This window comes from Arthroderma uncinatum (assembly GCF_011692745.1).
Source record: "Arthroderma uncinatum strain CBS 119779 chromosome Unknown scaffold2, whole genome shotgun sequence".
In the NCBI taxonomy this organism is placed as follows: Eukaryota; Fungi; Ascomycota; class Eurotiomycetes; order Onygenales; family Arthrodermataceae; genus Arthroderma; species Arthroderma uncinatum.
This window is the reverse complement of record NW_022983864.1, coordinates 5,088,384-5,109,543: the sequence shown is the minus strand read 5'-3', so window position 1 is coordinate 5,109,543 and position 21,160 is coordinate 5,088,384. Positions and strand designations below refer to the sequence as shown.

Genomic DNA, 21,160 nt, shown 5'->3' with positions numbered 1-21,160 from the left:
CGGAAATGCCTTCTTATACGTTCTCTGCCTCTCGTTTCACGTCTCAGGGATGTCGTTAGGGCCGCTGATATCGACTACGACGAGCTCCCTCTCGATGTTCTTTCTCATGTTCCTTTCGTCCCAAGACGGCGCAAAATAGTACATGCAAACTACAACGCAAGTCAAAGTCTAACATCGCTCGCCACGTCCCCGATTGGCCAGGGAACTCTGGAGATAGCCAAGAGGCCGGAATTGAACCGGCCTCCGTTGGTATCCGGCCAGGAGAATTAATAATTCGTTCCTGTCGATGATGGGAAACGGCTGGACCGTGAGTGGCTGCGAAGGAACGGAGAAGGAAAGCAAGAAAAATACGGGGCCCAGGTAGGTGCGCATGTTTATTCAACCCTAAATTAATATACAACGACAAAAAAAAAACACATGAAAGAAGTAATAAGGAGTTTCAAAGCATCGCAATCATGATGATGGTCAGTCCCAGACAGAAGATAGATAACGCCCAGAGAGGGAGCGGTGTCAGGCTCTTGCTTTTCGACGATGGGATCTGCAAGCCACTGTTGATGTGCACATCGTAGCACACCGTTGCGGTTGTAAGACCGCCCGCTTTCTGGCAACGTTGGTTGAAGACAGAGTCTGTGCCGTTCTCGCTTGCGCTGGTGTTGTGGTATATCGAGAGATACTTGACTCGGAGATATACGTCTGTCGTGCTGGGAGAACCACTCCACATTCCTCCATCTGCCCATAGGTTCAGATACACGCTCCCTTCGTCCGTTGGAACTCTGATGGTGTTTGTGTGCACCACATCTGCATTCTGGTAAAACCGTAACTCCTCCTTTGTCCAGTCAAAGCGATGAACCTGAAATGACTCGGACGGCCGATCCCCATTCAACGAGATAATCTCCGTTGCGTTGCTGATGAGCCACCCTCTATCATCCAACGCTGGATGAGTCGTGTAGTGAACCAACATAGAATCTTGCTTGAACTCTCTCGTCAAAATCTCAATATCAATTTCATTTTTATCATCCTGTTTACAAACAAGTTGGTCAGCACTATTATAAAGTATCTCCAGTTTTATAGAAGGAATACAAACATGATACCAGAAGAATCCAGCCACGCTCCCACCCGAGGCGTTTTCCATTACCATATTCGCCCTGAAGCTTCCATGAAGGATATTCGACGCGCGACTCGCGATGGACGCCACGCTGACAATTTCCGCTGACAGTACAGACTCCTTGGGGTATCCTTCCTGCCGCAGCGTCAGGTGTCCGTCCTCAAGGTACACATTCTCAGGACGGTTGAGTATCGGCAGCGGGGTCGCCCAGTTCATGACAGGTAGCCCCCATTTCTGGATCGCCCAGTCTCGCGTGAATTTAGGATTCGTGCTAAGTGGTTTCGTCGGCGAGAAAGCGCTGAAGTTGTTATGGATAAGGTGCGTGTAATAGTCTTGGGTATCGTTGATAACAAAGCCGCATTCACAGCTTGCTTTGACGGTGGGAAATAGAAGGAAGAAGACCAGTAAGATGTTCTTTAAGTGAGGGGAGAGCTTGAGTCGAGGTGTTCTCCCCGGCATATTTGAGCTTGGAATCGATCAGGATTGTTGGTAGCATGCGCATCAGTCAAGTCCTTTACTCTGGTCGAAAGTATGCTGTATGAAATGTAGAGTCAACCAGGAGACACAAAGGCACAGTAGGGTAATAGTTTATCCCTTGAAGCAAGGAGTCTCAAGACAGACAGCTAGACCTTGTTGTTCCATCCAACTGTTTACGTTGTGAGGCACTGAGCTGCCCGATTAGGAAACAGCGAAGCGTCATTTTATATCAGGCAGAGAAATAACTCTCAGAGGGAAGGGAAAAAGGAAATATTTTAAGGTATAGCATGCCCTTGTCCTGTTTTATAAAGCTGCCCTCAAGGAGCCCCCTGCCCTTCTAAATTATCAGATAAAATCATCAGATACTGATCCCCTTTTGCTGCTCTATACAATCCACGCAGTAAGCGGCCAAATTTTCTGAGCGGAAGGATCTATGCATCAAAGAGCATTGGTGGTTTAGTGGTAAAATCCGTCGTTGCCATCGACGGGCCCCGGGTTCGATTCCCGGTCGATGCACTTTCTTTTTTGCACTTTTTTCCTCCCCACCATAAAGGTTACTTACATCTGCCAAAGTGTTTCATTTAAGCCCTTACTTTTTACCACTTTCCTCCCTATAGCTAGTAGGTCTCAGAATAATAAGGGTTATTTTATATCGACCTTCTCATTTAACAAGGAGGTTTAGATAAAGTTTTATGACATAATCAACGGATAAACTTGGATTCCGAAGTATCACGTGCGTTAGAGCCTAATGTTTACAAACTTCCTCTTTGGGAAAAGGCGCAGGAGTCCACTCTTTGCGGCGAAAGTTTCCCCATAAAAGGACTTTGCGACGAAGCACTGCAGCAAAAAGGAGATATCCAAGGAAAACGAACACGGCGCGATGGACGCCCTTAATCTGCATACCGCTTCTGACTATATAAACAATTTACTGCTGGCACGAGGACTACTGCGCAATGGGAAACGAATCGACTTCGCTGAACCAGAGGAGGGGTCTGACGGGTCAGACGATACGATGACACAGATAATCAACCTGGTTCACGATTTGGTGACTCGGAGAGATGTGGGTTATATCCTTGATCTCTACGTGAATGCGACAGTTACTGACATTTCGAGTCCCAGCGCGAAGCCGAACAGCGAGAAAACCTTGCAACTACAGTCAAAAGCCTACGGAAGACAGAGGCAAAGCAGGCGCTTCAAATAGTGAGTTTAGGCTGCGTTGCTCTATAATAGCCGTGGTTTAATAGATTACTGGCTAACGTACCACTTCAGGAGCGACTAGAGAGTAAAACGGAAGACCTGTCTCGTTCGATTGCCCTCGCAGAAGGGCAGGAAACCGCATTCAAAACCACGATACGGAATGCCGACACTACCATACGTGGCCTGAAGGAGCAAATGCAGCGAACGAAATCTTCGATCCAACAGATCCGAAGCCAATGTGCTACAGACATTCGCAAGAGAGATATCGAACTGCAGAAACTGAAAACGCACCTAACAGATCGACAGCGTGGAAAGAGAGACGGGCTTGGTGTGGTGACGATTACGATACAGCCTCCACCAAAAGTGAACACCTCGAACAAGAAGACGCTCGAAGGTGGCAACAACGTGGAGGCTCCGGGATACAGCCTCAAGCAGGAAACAACGGAGTTCCTGACAAAGCTTTGCCAGAGCCTGAGCGACGAGAATGATGCATTGATACAGCTATCTCGGAATACTATCCAAACCTTGAAGGAGCTGCAAGGGTTACCGGATGTATGTGATGAAGAACTAGAAGGAGTTGTTGATATGGAAGAGAGTGTCGATGCTACCCTATCTCAGCATGAGCTGCTTTCAAAAGAAATGGACTCCGCCCTTGAACAGCTCCGGGCCTTACTCACGAACCCCTCCTTCGTCCCCCTTGAAGAAGTCGAGATCAGGGACTCTGAGATTGCACGTCTACGGGATGGATGGGAAAAGATGGAGACCCGGTGGCAAGAGGCTGTTTCGATGATGGATGGATGGCATAAACGAATATCTCACGGAAGTGGCTCTATGAACTTGGATGAGCTAAGACTTGGGATGTCGTTCACGACCGACTCTAGCATGCAGAAGGATGCAGGCAGCACAACCAATGTATCCATCGACCCTTCAATGGGATCTGATAACTCGGGCCCGTCGAGCAGAAGGGTGTCTACCGAACATCCGGCTCGCGAGAGGCCGAAAAGACTGTTTGATACTCAAGATGACCGGCCACTACAGGAATTCTCCGGGAATGACCGATCGAGGGCTACCATCTTTTCAACAGAGAACAGCTTCGACGGATCCGTAGCACAGTCTGAGAGTATACAGGAAAATGACGAAGCGGTGCCTGTAAAGAAGCCGGATGCAGATGGTGTTCGACAAAAGAGGCAGAAACTTCAAAGTAACCGCCCTGATCCTAGACAGGTTCGTACTCCTTAATCCCTTCCCACTAGCCTGTTTGCCTATAGTTCTAATAACATGTATAGGCTCCAAGGGCAAAGCCAGACAAAGCGGTAGCCTCGAAACTTGCAAAAATCGAGCAGGAGGCGCAGGCAGCAGAAGAAGAACGGAAGAAAGCTCAGAGCAAGAAGAGGACGAGCTCACGGCGAGAAGGCACAGCTTACAGGCCGAGAAAGAGAAGCAGTCTGAACAAAGAAGAGCTGCAGAGCTTGCTTAGGGCCAGACGGCTGGCAAATAAAGGCCAGACTCGCGTTAAGCCATGAGATGCGGCCTGGGAGAAGGATTTCGTCTGATTAGTTAGCTCCATGTATATTAGGTCTTGGTGCATATTGGCGTTGGGATACATCTCGTTTTGTATAGCATAAGCATACCGGCATCTAGCACCTCATATCCCTGCTCCTATCCCTATCCCTCTCATTCCTCTCCTCTTCCTCTCCCATCCATCTCCGCATATTGTATTATTGTATATTGTATTGTATATATACGGTGCTATGTGAAGCCAGAAGCGCGGCTTAGTCAGCCCGACGTGCATCCTCAACTCCACCACAAAAACCTCGTTTCTCTTCTTCAACCTCGACCTCGCCTCCAGCAACTATCTCGATCGATCCTCGCTCTCTCCCCCCCTCGCGCACTCTCCCTTGCTCCCTCACGGTCTCTTATGCTTCGATTCATGCCTTAATTCAGACGTTTGCCGGTCTAACTGCTGTGTTTGATACACCGCTGTTGCCCCCGTGTCCAGATTCGAGCCTTAATTGCCGCCCGGCTTCAGAGCTATCTTCGACGGGCTGCTATCTGTTGCATTATTTGATTAATTTACCCATCTTGCTTGCCAAATCCCCGTGCAGTCCACTGGCCTGGTCTGTCGCCAATCTTTGTCCAAAGAGATCACCAACCGTCCTGGATTCTGGCTGAAATTTGGATCCCTGTCCCTTAATCATATCCGTCTCTTGGGCCCATCCCCCCGATACTTTTCTGGGGTACCCTTCTACCTCTGTTCGACCTACGTGGCTGATTATCTCTTTGCAAACTCAGCTGGTGCTGCAGGAGCTTTGCTTTGCCCATATTCGGTCGTCCCCAACAGACTTTAATACACCCCCCCTTCGTTTTTCAGCCGGCCGTAAACCCAACGATATCTCCAAGATAGCACCATGGCAAGCCACATTATTGGAAACCGCAACAGCACCCCTGAGGCCTCGAAGTCGTCTCTTCGACCTCCATCTTCGTCCCGCACTCTCGGAGGCTCCCATCAGCTCCGCGCCTCAGCCGACATGTCCGGCTTCGCCCCACCGCTATCGGCTCGGAACATTCGCCCCGCCTCGGAAGTGTACTTCAATCAACAATCTCAAGGCCAAAACAATGCAGATGATGCACTGGACCGAGCTGCACAGCAGTGGTTGGCGGATATTGATCAATATGAAACGACTTTGGAGGAGATGGCCGCTGCCACATTGGACCAAGACTTCAAGGATGAGCTCAGCGCTATTGAGCAGTGGTTCCGCGTTTTGAGTGAAGCGGAGAGAACCGCTGCCCTTTATGCTCTACTCCAGCAGACGACCCAAGTGCAGATTCGATTTTTCATTCAGGTTTTGCAGCAAATGTCCCAAAGTCACCCAATGTCAAGTGTGTTGTCCCCGGCAACCTTCGGTGAAAAAGGTATGTTTACATTCCAACACCACAACCCACCCTCATTTCATAACAACACATGGACTAACATCGACATATCAGACGCCATGTCTAACCGTTTAAGCGACGCCATGTCAAAGCTGAATGTGGAAGGGTCTCGCAACTCTCTTGTCCGTCCGCCACCTTCTCCTGGCAACAAGCGCAACTCTGGTCTTGATCCATCGACTATCAACGCTATGTTCCCTGACGCTGCAGCCGCTATTGCCAAGAAGAAAGCTGAGCTCACTCAACAAACTGGTAATGCTCCAGGGTCGAACCGTAACAGCGTTGTGTTCGGTGGGGACAGGTCTTCCCTCGTTGCCCCTACCATCTCTACCACAGATGTTGGCAAGGATAACTTGCCACAGCCCCCTGCCTCGCCTTGGGCCCATCGAGCGCCAGAGCAGCAGGCTCCCATTGCACGGCCCAAGTCCTCATCCGGTCAACAGCCCATGGGTCAGTTCTCTCAGCCACTTCAGTCTGCAGGTCTCCGATCTCCGCTTTCATCGGGTCCTTCCAATATCCAAAGCACCACCATCACTGCGCCAGACCTTATGCAGGAGCCTCCCATGCTTTCTCCCTACAACGTAGGAAACGCAAGCTGGGCTTCCATGACCAACACTCCTATGGTATCATCTTTCAACCAGCAAAACCAGCCCAACCAAGCTGATATGATTGCAAATGCCACTGCTATGAAACTCGCTGCCCTGTCCACTGTCAATAACCGCATCGCCTTAGATGATGCACGCAAATACCGCCGCACCCGATCCAACGACAACCAGAACCGCATGCACAACCAACCACCGATTTCTCCTGGCCTCCCAAACACCATTCCTGGAACTAACGTTATCATGGTTAACGACTCCGGCCAAATCTTGAACCCTCAGCAAATTGCTGCTCTGCAGGCTCAACAGCAAGCTGCTATGGGTGCACGCCGCTCTCGTCCCAACTCTCCAGGCTTGGCTTTGCAAGGAACCCCACTGCAGATGAACTTCACTTCGCCTCAGAACAACGGATTTTTGACTGCATATGATGCCAATGCCTACTTGGGTAATACTCTCGGCGGAATGGGTGTTGGTCAATTCAGTGGCGCTGGCAGTCACGAAGGATACCTGTCTGATCATTCTGAAATCGCGCGTGGTCGCTCCCCGCGCGGTCGACGTGGAAGCTCAAAGCCACCAGAAGATCCAACCGACCCCAGCCTCCTCCAAGATATCCCTGGCTGGCTTAGATCCCTTCGCTTGCACAAGTACACCGACAACCTTAAGGATCTTAAGTGGACAGAATTGGTTGAGTTGGATGATAAGGGCTTGGAAGCCCGCGGTGTGAACGCTCTTGGTGCAAGAAACAAGATGTTGAAGGTACGTGTTCTCGTTCGCCTTGCTTATTTATATATCAATACTAACCATCACGTAATATAGGTCTTTGATCAAGTCAGGGAAGCAAAAACAGAGGGGAAGCTCAACACTATCCTCTAAGCCACGAAAAGAACAGCAAAAGATGTAGCATTATGTCTATTAAAAATGGTTTATTCCCATTCGGTGATGCCGCAACGAATTTTTATACTATTTCTTTCCCGCGATATCTACCTTATGCAACAACACCACAATAACCACGAACGAGCAGATCTGCTATGATGTGATAGTTCTTTGCGTTATCATTTTGGTTGTCTGGTTTTTTTTTTCCCCTTCTTCTCATTTTCCTGTTCTAATCATATTTACAAACTACCTTCTTTCATTTCAATTTGGGAAATTGTTCATATTTTCTATTCATATGCTATGGATAGCAGATGGATGTAAGGAACTCCACCGTCATTAATACAATGCGTGGACCTTTAAGGACAGCTTTAACGCATAATATTCTGATTAAATGTCTAAGTTGAATGCTTTGTTAACATAGCCCTTGGCTATCTATACCTGAGTGATTGTGCTTTTAGATAAATAAAAAGGTTCTTATAGATAGCTTAATGCATATTTAAAGTCCAATCAAGTAGGTATCATCTAGTTCATGGATGCCTTTATATTATCATTTTCCTTTTAACTATACCATCACCATGTTTATTTTTGATCTCATCGTCATTTCGCGTCGAACTGGGTCATACGGTACTCAAGCTTCTTGACTTTACGCTAATATTTATCCTCGATACTTGCTACATATTATCAATGAAATTATTTCGAAATTATGCTGCGTCAGTGGACATTAGTTATACTTGGCGCGAGAAGTCGACCAACTCGTGAGCGCGTATCACCACTAGCAAACCAACCACAGAATACACAATCATCTCTGCACCAAACCCTACTTCTAGAGTCAAAAATCTACCCAATTATAAACGGAAGTAAGGTTGGGACCTCTGCCTCGGTATTTAGGCAGTTCTATCTTTCACCAAGCTCACATGAGACCATTCCGCCCTCATACCATTCATGTCTCTATCAGGTCTATAAGACGGCCGCTTCCAAGGAGCTTTAGTGCTAGCTATTGCACGATAAAGGGTAAGATTCCGAGTAAATCCATATACATCTTTCAGCTAATTATTCAGAAGATAGCAATGACCTCTTCTCCTACACATCTGGGCGGTTTGTGTATAACGAGAGGAAGCAACTCCGCGACCGATATGTCGAATTCGATATATCAGCACTTAAAGAAGCAGTTACCGCGCACACAGGATATGGCAAAGTTACGAACATCGCAAAACTTGGCGAAGGCGGATTCAATCGTGCATTTCTCCTAACGTTGGAAAACGACGCCCAGGTAGTTGTCAAGACACCTTATCACCTTTCAGCACCTAAGAAATATGCAACAGCAAGCGAAGTAGCCACGTTACGTTTCTTACGTTCAAAGGGTATCCCAGTTCCGAAAGTCTATGGCTGGTCATCTACAGATAAAAATGCTGTTGGAACGGAATACATCATTATGGAATTTGTATCCGGTATAAGTCTAGATACCAAGTGGTTTGATATGACCAAACCACAGCAACGTGATCTAACAGTTGAGATTTTTGAGATAGAGAAAAAGTTGATGGGCATACCATTTGGGTCTATTGGAAGCATATACTTCAAGAGTGATATCCCACCTTCGAAGCAGGCTGATCTCTATCTTACTGGAACGCCAGACCCTGAAGAGGATTGCCGTGAATATTGCATTGGACCCATAGCCGATTACATGTTCTGGCAAGGTGAACGTTCCGAGTCAAATACGGATTCTGGCCCATGTGAGATCCTCTATTTGTGAACATTTCATTATACCTATAAAAACATTGCCGGTTAATGTTTTTATCCAAATTTAGGGAACGACCCGCATGAATATCTTTTGGCAATTGGGAGACGTGAGATTCAGTGGACACAACAATACGGAAAGCCCATCGAGAAAAGATTTCCGTACAATACAATCCCTCCTAGCGAGGAGTCCCATCACGACTATTTGGCTCTATTAAACAAATATCTAGCAATTGCGCCGTTTCTCCTCCCTACAAACCCCAGGGATCCTAACAACTTACCTACAATTCGCCACCCAGGTAAAACAATATACCCCTTTAGGCTTCATTACTAGTCGCTAACTATAGAACAGATCTCTCACCTGTGAATATTTTTGTGTCTCCTGGAGACTTGAAAATCACCTCTATAATAGACTGGCAACATACTGTTATAACACCACTGCTACTGGCCGCTGGCCACCCTCGCCTATTCGAAAATCCTGATGCAGAACCACCAGAAAGCATAGAAGAACCAAAACCACCCGAGGGATATGACGCTTTGGACCCTGCAGCGAAAAGCCAGGTTGATGAGCTTCTTCGCCGTCGACACCTTTATTATCTCTACCGCATCTTTAACGGGGCTCGGAACAAGCCACATTTGGCCGCATGTGCAGACCCGTTTCTTCTACCCCGACAGCATCTTGTTGACTACGCCGGGCGCCAATGGACTGGTAACCTGATGACTTTGCGGGGTGCCCTCATACGTATGAGCCAGTACTGGCCGCTCCTACAAAGTAACGGTTCCACATGTCCTATTGAATTCACTGAGGTTGAGCTACAAAATCACTTCGAGCATGAACCAACATGGTTTGAATACACCGCCCTTGTTAATTATTGGCGCGAAGAGATGGGAGGTATGAATGATGAGGGATGGGTACAGTCAGAGGTATATGACCACGCTGTGGAAAAGAACAAGGAGCTCAAGACACACTTCTACGATGGTGCCGATGCGGATGAGGTTGAGAAGGTTACCCTGGGTTGGCCATTTCAAGACACGGAAGAGAGTGCTCAATGATAGAGTATTCATCCAAGCCCTCCGCGTTATGTATATCGGGAGATAGGTAATTATCAATATAAAGGTACTCCACTCTGACAGGAAAGGGCGGGCATTTCTCAACTTCTCTTTGACTAAAACACTACTCTACTGACCAAAGTATTCCACCACGACTTGTTTATACTATTCGTGTTATACCCAACTACGCTCAAATCCAGAAAGAGCCTATGACGGGGGCTAAAATATATATAACCAACCCAGCAACTAGGATAAATAATTAATTTTGGACTTTTAACCGAAATATGTAACATATATTATCCATTGAACTACATCACCACCTTCCCGGGGAGGTCAACGGCTAATACATCGGCCCCTGCTAATAACTCCTTCTTACTAGGCATATTCCCTCGCCTCATCAACTCTGCGCTCTTCGAATTGATTGGGTCCATACCCATGGTAGCAACTGCTACCACCGTATCACCAAGCGTATAGAATGCTGCGAACTTCGCATTCTCTGGTTCTCCTTTCATAACAACATCGTCATACCCGTTCATGGTGTTTCCACAGTATCGAAGCTGCGCGCCCAACGCAGACCAGAAAATGGGAATAAATGGCTTTGGTTTTATTGGGTGGCTAGAGGTCGCCGAATGTGCAATCGTGCGACCAACGCTACGACCAGAGTTTTGAGCCACGTTCCAGTGCTCGATGCGGACGTGAGATTTGCCGCCTTGTCCACCACCAGGCCCGTGGTAGGGGTATGTGGCTATATCGCCGATAGCATAGACATCCTTGAGACCTTCGACAGCGAAAGATTCATCCGTTTTAAGAGATCCGTCACCTTCAAGTTTCACGGAGGAGTTATCCTTGATATACTCGGTTGCAGGAGCAACGCCGACACCAAGAATGACCAGATCAGCGGGTAGTTCCGTTCCGTCTTTCAAATGCACTGCGCCAACTTTGGACGAATCCGTGGACGAAGGGGTTGCCTTGTCTACAGATGCCGACATGTAAAATTTCACGCCGGATTTTTCGAGGTTGCGCTGGAAAATGCGACCGACTTCTGCGCCCATGACGCGTTCAAGGGGTGCAGACTCCATTCCAACAATTGTAACCTTGTTCTCTTTTGCCAGTGCGTTGCCAACCTCCATACCAATGAAGGAACTACCAATGACAACGATATTTTTGCCCTTATCTCCAACTGCGGCAAGAATGGCTTGGACATCAGTCACATAGCGGAGGGTGAAAACATTGTTTAGCTCCTTAAATCCTGGAAGCGGTAGCCTTCTAGGGGTCCCTCCAGTGGCCAGGACAAGCTTCGTGTATGGATAAGATTTCCCTGACTTTGTGGCCACGGACTTCTTGTCAAAGTCTACCGCAGTCACTTCATCAGACACTGTCTCCACAGAGACACCTGAGTACCAATCCTTAGATCTGAGTTCGATCCTGGAAGGGTCGGCTATCAGCGCCTTGGAGAGCTTGGTTCTGTCTAGCGGAAGATTAGGCTCCTTTGATATCATCGTGATGTTTCCGCTATAGCCAAGTTCTCTGAGAGACTCAACGGTCCCGAATGCGCCGCTCCCTCTATACAAGAGTTAATGTCAACACTAAAAGAGTTGTATAGTAGGTACGACACATACCCTCCAACGACCACAATCCTGTCATTGCCAGCAACTTTGCAAGTCTTGACTGGTTCTCTACCCCATCCCTTCAGGGACGCTTCATCCGTCTTGACATAGAAAGCTCCATCCTTCTCGGATATGTCATATTTATTCAGTGCGTTTGGTGCGGGAGCATCCTCCACGTCTCCACTGATAACATTGAAACAGGCTATCATCTACCATCAGCTCCTATCCTTGAAAGAGTTTAAACATTTAAATAAAGGAGTAGGTTTCATACCTCCATGCCATGGACAAGTTATTCTTGCATCAGGCGTAAGGACACCCTTAACCAAAGGTGCACCATAATGTGTACATTTGGCAGTCATTGCATGGACCTGGTCATCGAGCTTGACGAGGAGTAATTTCACTCCCTCAACTCCCTCGACTTCTACTTCAATCTTGTCTCCATTTTTGATCTCGCTAGGCGAGGAACCGATGAGTTTATATTCCGACATTTTACGCAAAGCCGCTATTGATGGGTATTTCGCAGTTATGGATGTGCTGAACGGGTTGCTCCTATCTGCGAGACATTTACTGTCAGTACTCAATTACATCAAACTTATAAGGGAAATATAGGCGTATATGGTAGCATCAAACGAGGAGACTTCTCCCTCGTTTACGCACGAAGTTTGACCTGGCTGATACTCGTAGTGGTATATGGAGGGGGATGCGGGGAATACGGACTTGCCGGGAAGAGAGCTCGATGGCGGGCTCGATCTGAGAATTGTATCAAGGATGTATATGGGTTCGACCGAGTAATTGGCCTGAGTTGATCGAAAATCGCTGTCTGCTTCGTAGTATGTTTCTTCGGCCAGGTGAAGGAATGGCGGAGAAATAGATGAGGGGATCGCGGGTGGTGCATGCTTTGGGACAAGGGAGGTGGACGTCATATAAAACACCAGGCATATAACCCTCGTTTCTACGCCTACCTTGCCAAAGAGGATCTATTTCTTCGGGTGAAACATCCCTTTCTTTGTAAAATCCTTCTTATCAGTCCAATTCGGACTTACTGTTGTAGATAGATGCCAGCAAATTATTTCTTTGCAGTGTAAACAACCGTCGATAGAATTATGTCATAGACTTGGCGCGCATAGAGAGACTGGCCAATGACTACGATTTGATAATCAGCATATATAGATCTCATATAGACGGAGAGATGAAAGAGAACCCTGAGGACACATTATAATATTAACAAAGGTATAGGCAGTGTGGTATAGACATATACAGTAAACAAATCAACCGATCCCGACCCTTCCGTAGCGCCATACTCGGTACATATGCAGGTGTCCATTAATCAAACAATGCTCCTATTAATCTTCAACCCCGACCGCCGACCACCTCTTTGGCTTCCTCCTTGTCGTCCTCGACCCCGTCCTCGTTTGGCACCTCTGGGTTTCGGTTTCCGCTTAGCTACCCACCCAGGCCCATGGAAGAGAGACGAGTCATCTTCATAGTCCTCATCTCCAGGCGGCGCCGGGTCACTCGATAAAGTCAGGTCTACAACCATAGAGCCATCAGGAATTTGGGAAGCAGACGGTTCGTTGTCCTCGTCGTTGGTTTCGTGTATTTTGGGGAGGGGGGCTTCGTCTTCCTGTGGTGGAGGTGAAGTGGATTTTGCTGCATGCTGGACTTTGACGGGCTGGGAGCTGGCCATCGGAGGAGGTGAAGTGGACGCAGCAGTTGGACGCTGGGCTGGGGCAGGTTGGGAGCTACTTATTAGTTTCGAAGGCCCTGGTGCACACGGGGTTGACTCTGCAAAGAGGTCATCAATTGTTGGGCCAGCGTAGTCCTCATCGGAGACACGGTCAGTGTCGTAGAATGGGTTAGGCACGAGCGAGTTGGGGTTGCCGTCGCTATCGTCGTCATCTGATATATCAGGCTCATTGGTAGTCTCTGCTGGCCGAGGAGTCTTTTCTCTGTCGCTACCGTGAGTAGAGCCGTTTGCAGAGATCCAGTTTTCTAGGGCAGACAGTGGTGACAGTTTCGCAGTCTCTGGAACTGTTGAATCCATGAGAGGACTTGGAGATTTAGGGGGCTCCGTTTGTGCTGGAGCTTCTGCGGTTTCCACTGGAGGCTGGTCGGAATCGAAACCAGCAAATTTAGGTGATTCTATCACCGGGCTCTGTTCGCGGACGGCGTCCTCAGAATCCTGCTGATCACTCTCCCGCAGACGAGGAACACTGTCTTGCACAGCAACCTCCTCGTCAGGGCTCTGTTCACGGACGGTCTCTTCAGTATCATCTTGCTTATTATCTTCCAAATGGGCTCCGCTATCCTGCACGATGTCATCCACAATAGGAGTAACCAAATCAGAATTTACAGCCGATCTAAACCCGGCATCTCTCATTAGCTGCGATATTTCCCGGCGAGTAGGAGAGGAGACGCGTACGTTATCTGGCAGCGACGAGGGAAGAGGTGGTGCTTGCTCAGAACTAGATAGAATAGTAAGTAATGCATGCTTTAACATACGAAGGGGTTATCATTATACCAACAGGCGAACATTTTGCGTCTCCACCACCTCATCGCCCAAATGTGCCAAGTCTTCTCCCAGAGTCTCTAACTCTTTTTCCTCCTCGAGCCTTATCATTTCATCCTCCAGGTCTGCTAGTTGCTCTTTCAGTTCATCTGCAGTCTCGCGAGCAGCGGCACTAATCAGCTTTGCTTCAATGAGATTTCCTATCTCGAGGTCTCGCAGCCCGTCATCTTCTTCTGTTTTCTCATCGAAACCAGGCATTTCGAACTTGGTATACCTTCGTGGCTTGTCGTCATCCACCTCGTCAGCATCCGGTCTATCTCGATCGCGTTTGGCAAGGCGAAAGGAGATGGTATCTTCAGAGGAAACGTTCTCCACAATTGCAGTACGGTAGTGAGATACCTGGGGCTGCCAATTAGTGGCTTTCGAGAGGTCCAGTTGCTTGAATGCAAAAATAGCTCCCGGCCATAAGTTGCTTTTATTAGCATCCGGTAGCGTCGAGATGTCTGTTGGTAGAGGAGGTAGGTCGCCAACTATAGGTTGTACCCCATCCTGCGTCTTAGGAACCTCAGCACTATCCGTAATTTCACCATTTGGCTGATAAAGCTCCGGTTGCGTCTCGTCAACTTGTGACACCTCCTTGTTCTGCCCCTCGACTTCACCATCACCATAATCCAGAGTAATATCCTCATTTACATCATCGCCATTCTGATCATATTCAACTTCGTATTGCCCCTCTTCCGCTCCATCGTAATAAGACTGTCGCTTGCGCTTTTTATTTTTCCGTTTTTTGCCTTGAGGTGCTTGGCTGGCACGAAGCTCTTGAATGACAGCATGGGCATCGGGATCCCATCTCTGTACAAACGGGAATGGAGGAGTAGATAACTCGATGTCATCATAAACACATTCCGTGGCTTTGAGTATGATTCTATCCTGCCAATTCTCAACAGGTTGAATTATTTCTTTAGTAGGGGTTGCAATAGTATCTTTCTTTCGTTTTGGGGTAGACTTGGGTGTTAATATATTCGTCTGTGCAAGTTTGTTTCGAGTATGCTCTTCGTCCTGTTTTGTTTTTGGTGCCTTGACACCTAAAGATCCAAAGAGAAGACGCCGAGTACCGGCAAGATCTAGTTTCGATTGTCGTGTGGGTGCTGTGGCGCTTGATACGGAAGCAGTTTCATTGAGAGCTGGCGTGGAAGCAGCAGTACTATCCATCTCCACAGCCGAAGAAAGCTGCTCATGCTTTCGTTTTTTAGCCGATGAAGGGAATACTTCGACTCCGCCCCCTTCTAGGTCCCGTAGTAGCTGCTCTCTCTTTTTCTCAAACTCGGTTTTCTCCTTTGACGCCATTTCTTCCAGCATGGTATTTACGGCTAAAGGACCCCCGTTGCCTTTCTCCCAGGCTCGCATGTCATCAAAATTAGCATTTTTGTCTAGGATGCCAGCCGTCTTTAGTTGGAGCAATTTTCTGCGCCATTTTGTTCTTAAGTTGCTGCGTTTAGTGCGGATGGTGCCATGGCCGGGCGCGTTGACTGCTCCTTTTGCGGTGGTGATGACCTTTTTTTGTTTGGATACCGATTTGGGCACACTGTCGTCACTGCTTGAAGATGAGGACGCTTCCAAATCTGACTCGGGATTAGAGTCTGAATCCGAGCTGCTTTCCGAGTCTGAGTCTAAGTCTGAGTCTGAATCTGAGTCTGAATCTGAGTCCGAGTCCGAGTCCGAGTCTGAGCTAGAGCTTGAGTCCGAATCATCTTGATCACTAGAGTCATCTCCACGAGAGCTATTCACTTCCTCTTCTGACGAGCTTTCGCTTGAGGACTCTTCAGAAAGGTTGGTTCCTTTAAGACTCGGCGATTGAATTTGCTGTGATGCGCGGCCCGGTGTTTTGCTCCGTTCAACTACAGGAGATGACAACGGGAAATTGCCGATATCCATAACGGCAGGTGCAATAGCCACGCCATCAACTGCAGGAGATAAGCGTTGTTCGTCTTCAACAACGACATCTTCCTCCTGGCTATCTTCAACAACTTTTTCCTGCACCTGAGTTTCTTCAACGACCTGTTCCTGCTCCTGGCTTTCTTCAACAACTTGTTCCTGTCCACTGGTGGGCTCTTCCGCTTTCTCTGCCTCTTCTTGTCGTTGAGGAACATCGTCAATCACTACAGTCGCGTCCAATGCCTCTTCGTTTGTCGGGTAAGCGGCATCTGCTTCTTCGCCACGATTCCAGCCTCTTGTCCCAAGTCGTCGCCGCTTATTCATAGGAGGCATGTTGATAGACGGCCGAGACACGGTGGTGCGTTTAAGGTCCTGACGCTGTTTCCCAAACGGCACGCCATCGATCAAGTGTGTTCCGTCCGGAGTAATTTGACGTCGTCCCGTAGCCATTCTAGTAGCTATATCTTCAGGCTCTAGTGGACGAATACTACATGAAAAGTAACATAAGCGTATATCCATATATAATGGGTCTGAATGAAACAACAATATATGAATGGAGGTAGAACTTACACAACTTCATCACCCTCTCTGAGCAAGGTATCGACACGCATGAAATGCAAACATTCCGAACCCATGACTTCCACAACATAGTCATGTAACGGCCATTGTTCTCCATCATCACCTCCCTCGGCACCCGCTATAGCTTCCAGCGGCACAATGTCATTAACATCCACCAATAGCTGGGAAACAATATAGTCGCTACCACCAATACCGGCGCCTGTAGATGTATACGCAGTATTAAAGCTCGTACTTGCACTCAGTGTGCGTGTGGGCGTGGGGCCAGAGCTCGTGAACGATGACAATGCGGACGGTTGGCGGGACAGTGATAAGCTGGGCGCTCGAGTTACAGGCGTACTCCATAAGAGACGCGTAACGGGCAAGTCACGCCGATGGATAACGAGATGGAGACGCATTGTTGCAATTGTGTAAACCCGTTGAGCGCTATCGTTAACGTCGTGAGCCCTTCAGTGGTTGATTCGCGACAGTATCAAGTTCATGTCGAACTACGTGCGTCATCCGTCGTGGAGAAGCGGAAAGCGGAAAGGGGGGCAACGCGAAGAGCTATCATCCAGGTTCGAGTAAGGCCAGTATATATCCCTTCACTCTAGTGGTAATTGTTGACGTTGGAGTGTTTGATGCAAACGGAGCTCGCATCAAAAATCCTCGAGCGCGGGAGCTTAAGTCGGATTTAGGTTTGCGGGTGACGCGCGACTTGGCAGCCCACTAGAACTATATAAAAGCCTTAAGCTATAAAGACCTTATACTTGACTCTACAGCATAAAGGAACGTATAGACATTAAAGGCACGTATACAGTGTGGAGAGTTATATATGTACGTGATTCAAGCATAGGATACGCGGAGTGAAGGGGTATATTCTCAGCTCGATCATCTACTCCATATCTATAAGAACAGACATACTTCCCACCCGTACTGGCCATCCTTCAATAAGACAGGTAGTCAAAGCAGGTGTCTTTTATCCTGCTTCTCCTCCTGGTCATCTCCCGCCCTTAATTTGTAACAAACCAGCCCATCCGTAACTCCCATAATCCCCATTTAACACCGTCACCGTAACCGAAAAACACGCCCATGCTAATAATTATGCGCCACGCTACTACATCGTTGAATATTGCTTGAGTGAAATTAAGGTAGGGTATTCGTTTTCTTCGGCGCCGGCACGGGTTTCCTAGCCGGCATACCAAGGTGTGGTGGAGGGGGAGCCGTTCTCCTCGGCTGCGGTGGTGGTCTGTCTAAAGGAAGCGATAACGACGACGACGACATCGACATCGAAGTTAGTTCCGATGTCGATGCCGTTGGCGACTCCGAGACACCATCTTGCTGTCCCACAATCTGATAATGCTGAAACTCCCGTATCTGTTTCTGCATCAGCGGGTTGATGTTTCCTGACATTCCGCCCGTCTCGATCGTCACAAAGGCTTGGGAGGGCCGACTAACGTCTCTCTCAACCGATACAGGCGGGATGCTCGTGAACGCAAACGTAGGAGAGTGTGATTCGGCCTCGCTGGGAAATAATCGTTCGTCGCTCTTTGAATCTATATCGTAACCACCGGGGCCAGAGGGGCTGCCGAAGCTGTTGCTTCTGGGATTACCGGGGGATACTGAAGTCCTAGCATCAGTTGCAGTCCATGATGAAGAACGTTGTGTTGCGGCAAGTGGGTTATACTCGCGCCTGGGGCCATCCACTGGCGCAAGAGCATCCGCCATCGCATCCTCGTAACTGGGCGGGGGAGCTTCTTCATAATTTTCCATGGGTATAGGATATGTCGCTGGACTTGGGCGCGGGGGTTGGGGAGGTGGTATTGCCGGGTTCATCGGGCCAGGGCCTGGACCAGGACCGGGGCTGTGCATGGGTTGGCTGGGCGGTATATGGTTGCCAAAGCCGGAGACTGGGCTCTGTACGGGTGCTGGCATAGGTCCCTTTGACGGCTGACCGTTCATTGCGTCAAGTAGGGCTTGAGGCGGAGCGATGCCAGAGAAGACCTGCACTGCCATACGTAGCGGCAGGACGACAAGTTCTTGCTATAAAGCGACGTCAGCACAAAGTATACATATAATATAGATATATGGCACAGAAGGAAGGCATGTTTCTGCGGCAATTAGATCAAATCGAATAGCAAATACCTTCGACCCGGTCGGCCCATGGGCCAGTCCGACCCTTATCTCAAGCTCATACGTCCTCGACAGGTTACAGGTCTCAAACGAGGGTGGGACGGAACTAGGTAGCGGTATACGATTCCACATCTCCGCATCCACTTTCCACTCTTTACCTGCTCGTTCGCTACCATTGCCTAGCGGCATGCCGATATTACTTCGGGTATTAATGACCCAGCTCCCACTCTCGGAACGGGAAAGGTCCTGCGCGCGAACATGAGTGTAGGATATAAGTTCTAACTGAAGAAGTTGGAAATGAACAGTGTCGGTACTGTCATTGAGCTTCTTGATCAATATTCGGAGCGGTATCGGTTCGTTGCATGTTAATATTGGCGGGCTGGGCAGGCGTGCATCAACGGAGAAACGAGGAAGCAAATCGTTTTCAGAGCTGCCTTTAAAGAGGCCCTTTTTCTCCCGCGGTGACTGTGGCAGTCTGGACTTGAACTGATGTTCTCGTCTCGCGTAGAACTCCTTATCAACCTCCTTCTTCCGCGGCGGTTCAATAGGCAGGAATTTGAAATCCGCAAACTAGATAGGCTGATTAGTATTACAGGAGTTATGACATATAAGATCAACACGAAACGTACCCCTCTGTAATTCTCCTTGTAGAATTGCGGTCTCACCACGGTTGCCTTGACATAATACTTGATCTCGGCTTCGCCCGGAAACCCGCTCAACGAAGGCGGAAGCGTCCTCCTGATATGCTGATTTGTATCTCTAGCAACCTCCACCCGTATACCAGCCATATTTAAATTTGTGGCCAGCTGGTTATCGATACAGTCGGTGTTAAACGGAAACTAGCACCAAGGTCAGCCACCGCACCGTGGAACCGTGGATACACAGGACACAACTGACTTTGAACTGAAACGGATACTCATACATGCCCGGCGATAGGGTATAGAATGAATTAGGCGATGCATGTTCCAGTATCTCTGGCGACGGGAAAACCGTGACGACCTTGTATAGCAGCTATCCCGAGCCCCGCGTTAGCACTCAGTCCATCCGCATCGCCATGTCCAAGCCTTCTAACCTTGTGCAATTCGATCTCTGTCCGTTTCTTGTCCGATCGTTCGTTATGCGGATACTTTGCCGAGGCTAGACGGGTGCGACTCTCTCCTTCCAACTTCACGACAATGGAAGCTATGGACGTTTCGGTCGTGAGAGATAACACCGCTTTACCGGTGATGTAATCGAGGTTTGTAAAGTATGCATGCGGCCTATCGAGGATTATACGGACCGCCATGATAGCGTCGGCGCAGAGGCAGAGGTCGGTTCGTTCGTACGGTGGTGTAAGGTGAGAAAAGACCACAGGTCGCTAATCAACGCATCCTTCCAACGAGTGACAGGCAACTTTTAAGTAGCAAGACTATCTTTAAGCTTTCTGCGCCGAGCGGATATAGAATTAAGCGCAGTATAGAACTATGTATATCTATACCTGTGCCGTTCTGGAGGTGGCTTTGAAGACCGGGGAAGTGTTTGGCGGTCGTTGGTCGATGGTGGGTTGGTGAATATATACTTCGCTATCAACGGTTGAAGGTCGGTGGAATGACGTATCCGCCTCTAGTACATGGCCAGCCACACTTTATACGGAGAACAGCATGTACCGTACCTTGTGGCAGCTAATACTATGACAAAGAAGTCTACGGGTTCACAGCATATACGCTGCATAATCTTCAGCTGATGCGCCCTTGGAGCCGATCCATAGAGGTGGGAGCACCGATACGACGAATGCCCGACAAGACTTCAGCTGGACGGACTCGATAGGGCGAAGCAGAGGGCCAGGAGGTGTTTCTAGACTACGGGCCAGGATACGAGATCTCCCAGGCGACGATATGATATGGGACGTCTACCAACCCACCATGCATAAAATCGCTGCCTGGGCTGGACAAGTGGCCGAGGGCGATCCACGCCACGCACATCGCGGCAGGACAAGACAAGAGAAAAGAACAAGAGAAGGGCTCAGCCATCCGCGTCATCTTCATGCATCGCGGGTCCAGGGGCGAAGTAAAGACGAAGTAAAGAAGAAGTCGCAAGGAAGAAGAAGAAGATGGAGTCACGTGTTGGGTACACGTGATGATTAGTAACACGGAGGGAATAATGTTTATGCGAAGTATCACGTGCTTACCCCTGTTAGTCAGCATTCGGCAGACATGTCCCGATTAGGCCAAGGGGGTGGCTTACCTAAAAGTTGAGCTTCCCTGGTCTTTAAGTAAATAAACGAACTTCCCTTGCTGTTACGCGCTGTCCATCGTACCAGCCTTAGTCTCGACGGATATACGGAGTACGCCGCACTGCAGCACCAGAGCACGAGTGAGTACGAGGTTGGAGCAACGATCATCGGCGTTGATGGTGTCAGGTCTCAGTCCACGGGCCGTGCATGAGTTGTCAACGCAGTCAAATGTTGCAGAGCAAGGAC

The 21,160-nt window shown here is 48.6% G+C and overlaps 7 protein-coding genes and 1 non-coding gene across 8 annotated transcripts; 4 read left to right on the top strand and 4 right to left on the bottom strand.

The window, feature by feature from the left end:
• Positions 1–439: 439 nt before the first annotated feature.
• Positions 440–1,564, bottom strand: GIQ15_03493 (NACHT and TPR domain protein; the record flags this gene model as incomplete). The annotated part of the gene is made up of 1 exon (XM_033550910.1): positions 440–1,564. One exon carries the CDS (start codon positions 1,562–1,564, stop codon positions 440–442), a length of 1,125 nt encoding a protein of 374 aa, XP_033408071.1.
• Positions 1,565–2,027: 463 nt separating this feature from the next.
• GIQ15_t0022 lies at positions 2,028–2,098 on the top strand. Its single transcript has one exon. It is a non-coding gene; the product is annotated as a tRNA-Gly (tRNA).
• Positions 2,099–2,462: 364 nt separating this feature from the next.
• GIQ15_03492 (NIMA interactive protein) lies at positions 2,463–4,302 on the top strand (the record flags this gene model as incomplete). Its single annotated transcript, XM_033550909.1, has 4 exons — positions 2,463–2,642; positions 2,702–2,782; positions 2,852–4,003; positions 4,066–4,302. The coding sequence occupies 4 exons, from the start codon at positions 2,463–2,465 to the stop codon at positions 4,300–4,302; spliced, it is 1,650 nt and encodes a 549-aa protein (XP_033408070.1).
• An 885-nt stretch (positions 4,303–5,187) lies between these two features.
• GIQ15_03491 (SAM domain-containing protein) lies at positions 5,188–7,179 on the top strand (the record flags this gene model as incomplete). Its single annotated transcript, XM_033550908.1, has 3 exons — positions 5,188–5,692; positions 5,765–7,062; positions 7,123–7,179. 3 exons carry the CDS (start codon positions 5,188–5,190, stop codon positions 7,177–7,179), a joined length of 1,860 nt encoding a protein of 619 aa, XP_033408069.1.
• Positions 7,180–8,093: 914 nt separating this feature from the next.
• On the top strand, positions 8,094–9,966 carry GIQ15_03490 (uncharacterized protein; the record flags this gene model as incomplete). The annotated part of the gene is made up of 4 exons (XM_033550907.1): positions 8,094–8,190; positions 8,238–8,909; positions 8,985–9,212; positions 9,266–9,966. The coding sequence occupies 4 exons, from the start codon at positions 8,094–8,096 to the stop codon at positions 9,964–9,966; spliced, it is 1,698 nt and encodes a 565-aa protein (XP_033408068.1).
• Positions 9,967–10,271: 305 nt separating this feature from the next.
• Positions 10,272–12,058, bottom strand: GIQ15_03489 (flavoprotein; the record flags this gene model as incomplete). The annotated part of the gene is made up of 3 exons (XM_033550906.1): positions 10,272–11,526; positions 11,583–11,772; positions 11,842–12,058. The coding sequence occupies 3 exons, from the start codon at positions 12,056–12,058 to the stop codon at positions 10,272–10,274; spliced, it is 1,662 nt and encodes a 553-aa protein (XP_033408067.1).
• An 839-nt stretch (positions 12,059–12,897) lies between these two features.
• On the bottom strand, positions 12,898–16,988 carry GIQ15_03488 (clumping factor B; the record flags this gene model as incomplete). The annotated part of the gene is made up of 4 exons (XM_033550905.1): positions 12,898–14,035; positions 14,096–15,633; positions 15,868–16,501; positions 16,585–16,988. The coding sequence occupies 4 exons, from the start codon at positions 16,986–16,988 to the stop codon at positions 12,898–12,900; spliced, it is 3,714 nt and encodes a 1,237-aa protein (XP_033408066.1).
• Positions 16,989–17,758: 770 nt separating this feature from the next.
• On the bottom strand, positions 17,759–19,987 carry GIQ15_03487 (uncharacterized protein; the record flags this gene model as incomplete). Its single annotated transcript, XM_033550904.1, has 6 exons — positions 17,759–17,818; positions 18,028–18,612; positions 18,715–19,272; positions 19,332–19,541; positions 19,600–19,713; positions 19,775–19,987. 6 exons carry the CDS (start codon positions 19,985–19,987, stop codon positions 17,759–17,761), a joined length of 1,740 nt encoding a protein of 579 aa, XP_033408065.1.
• Between the last annotated feature and the right edge of the window lie 1,173 nt (positions 19,988–21,160).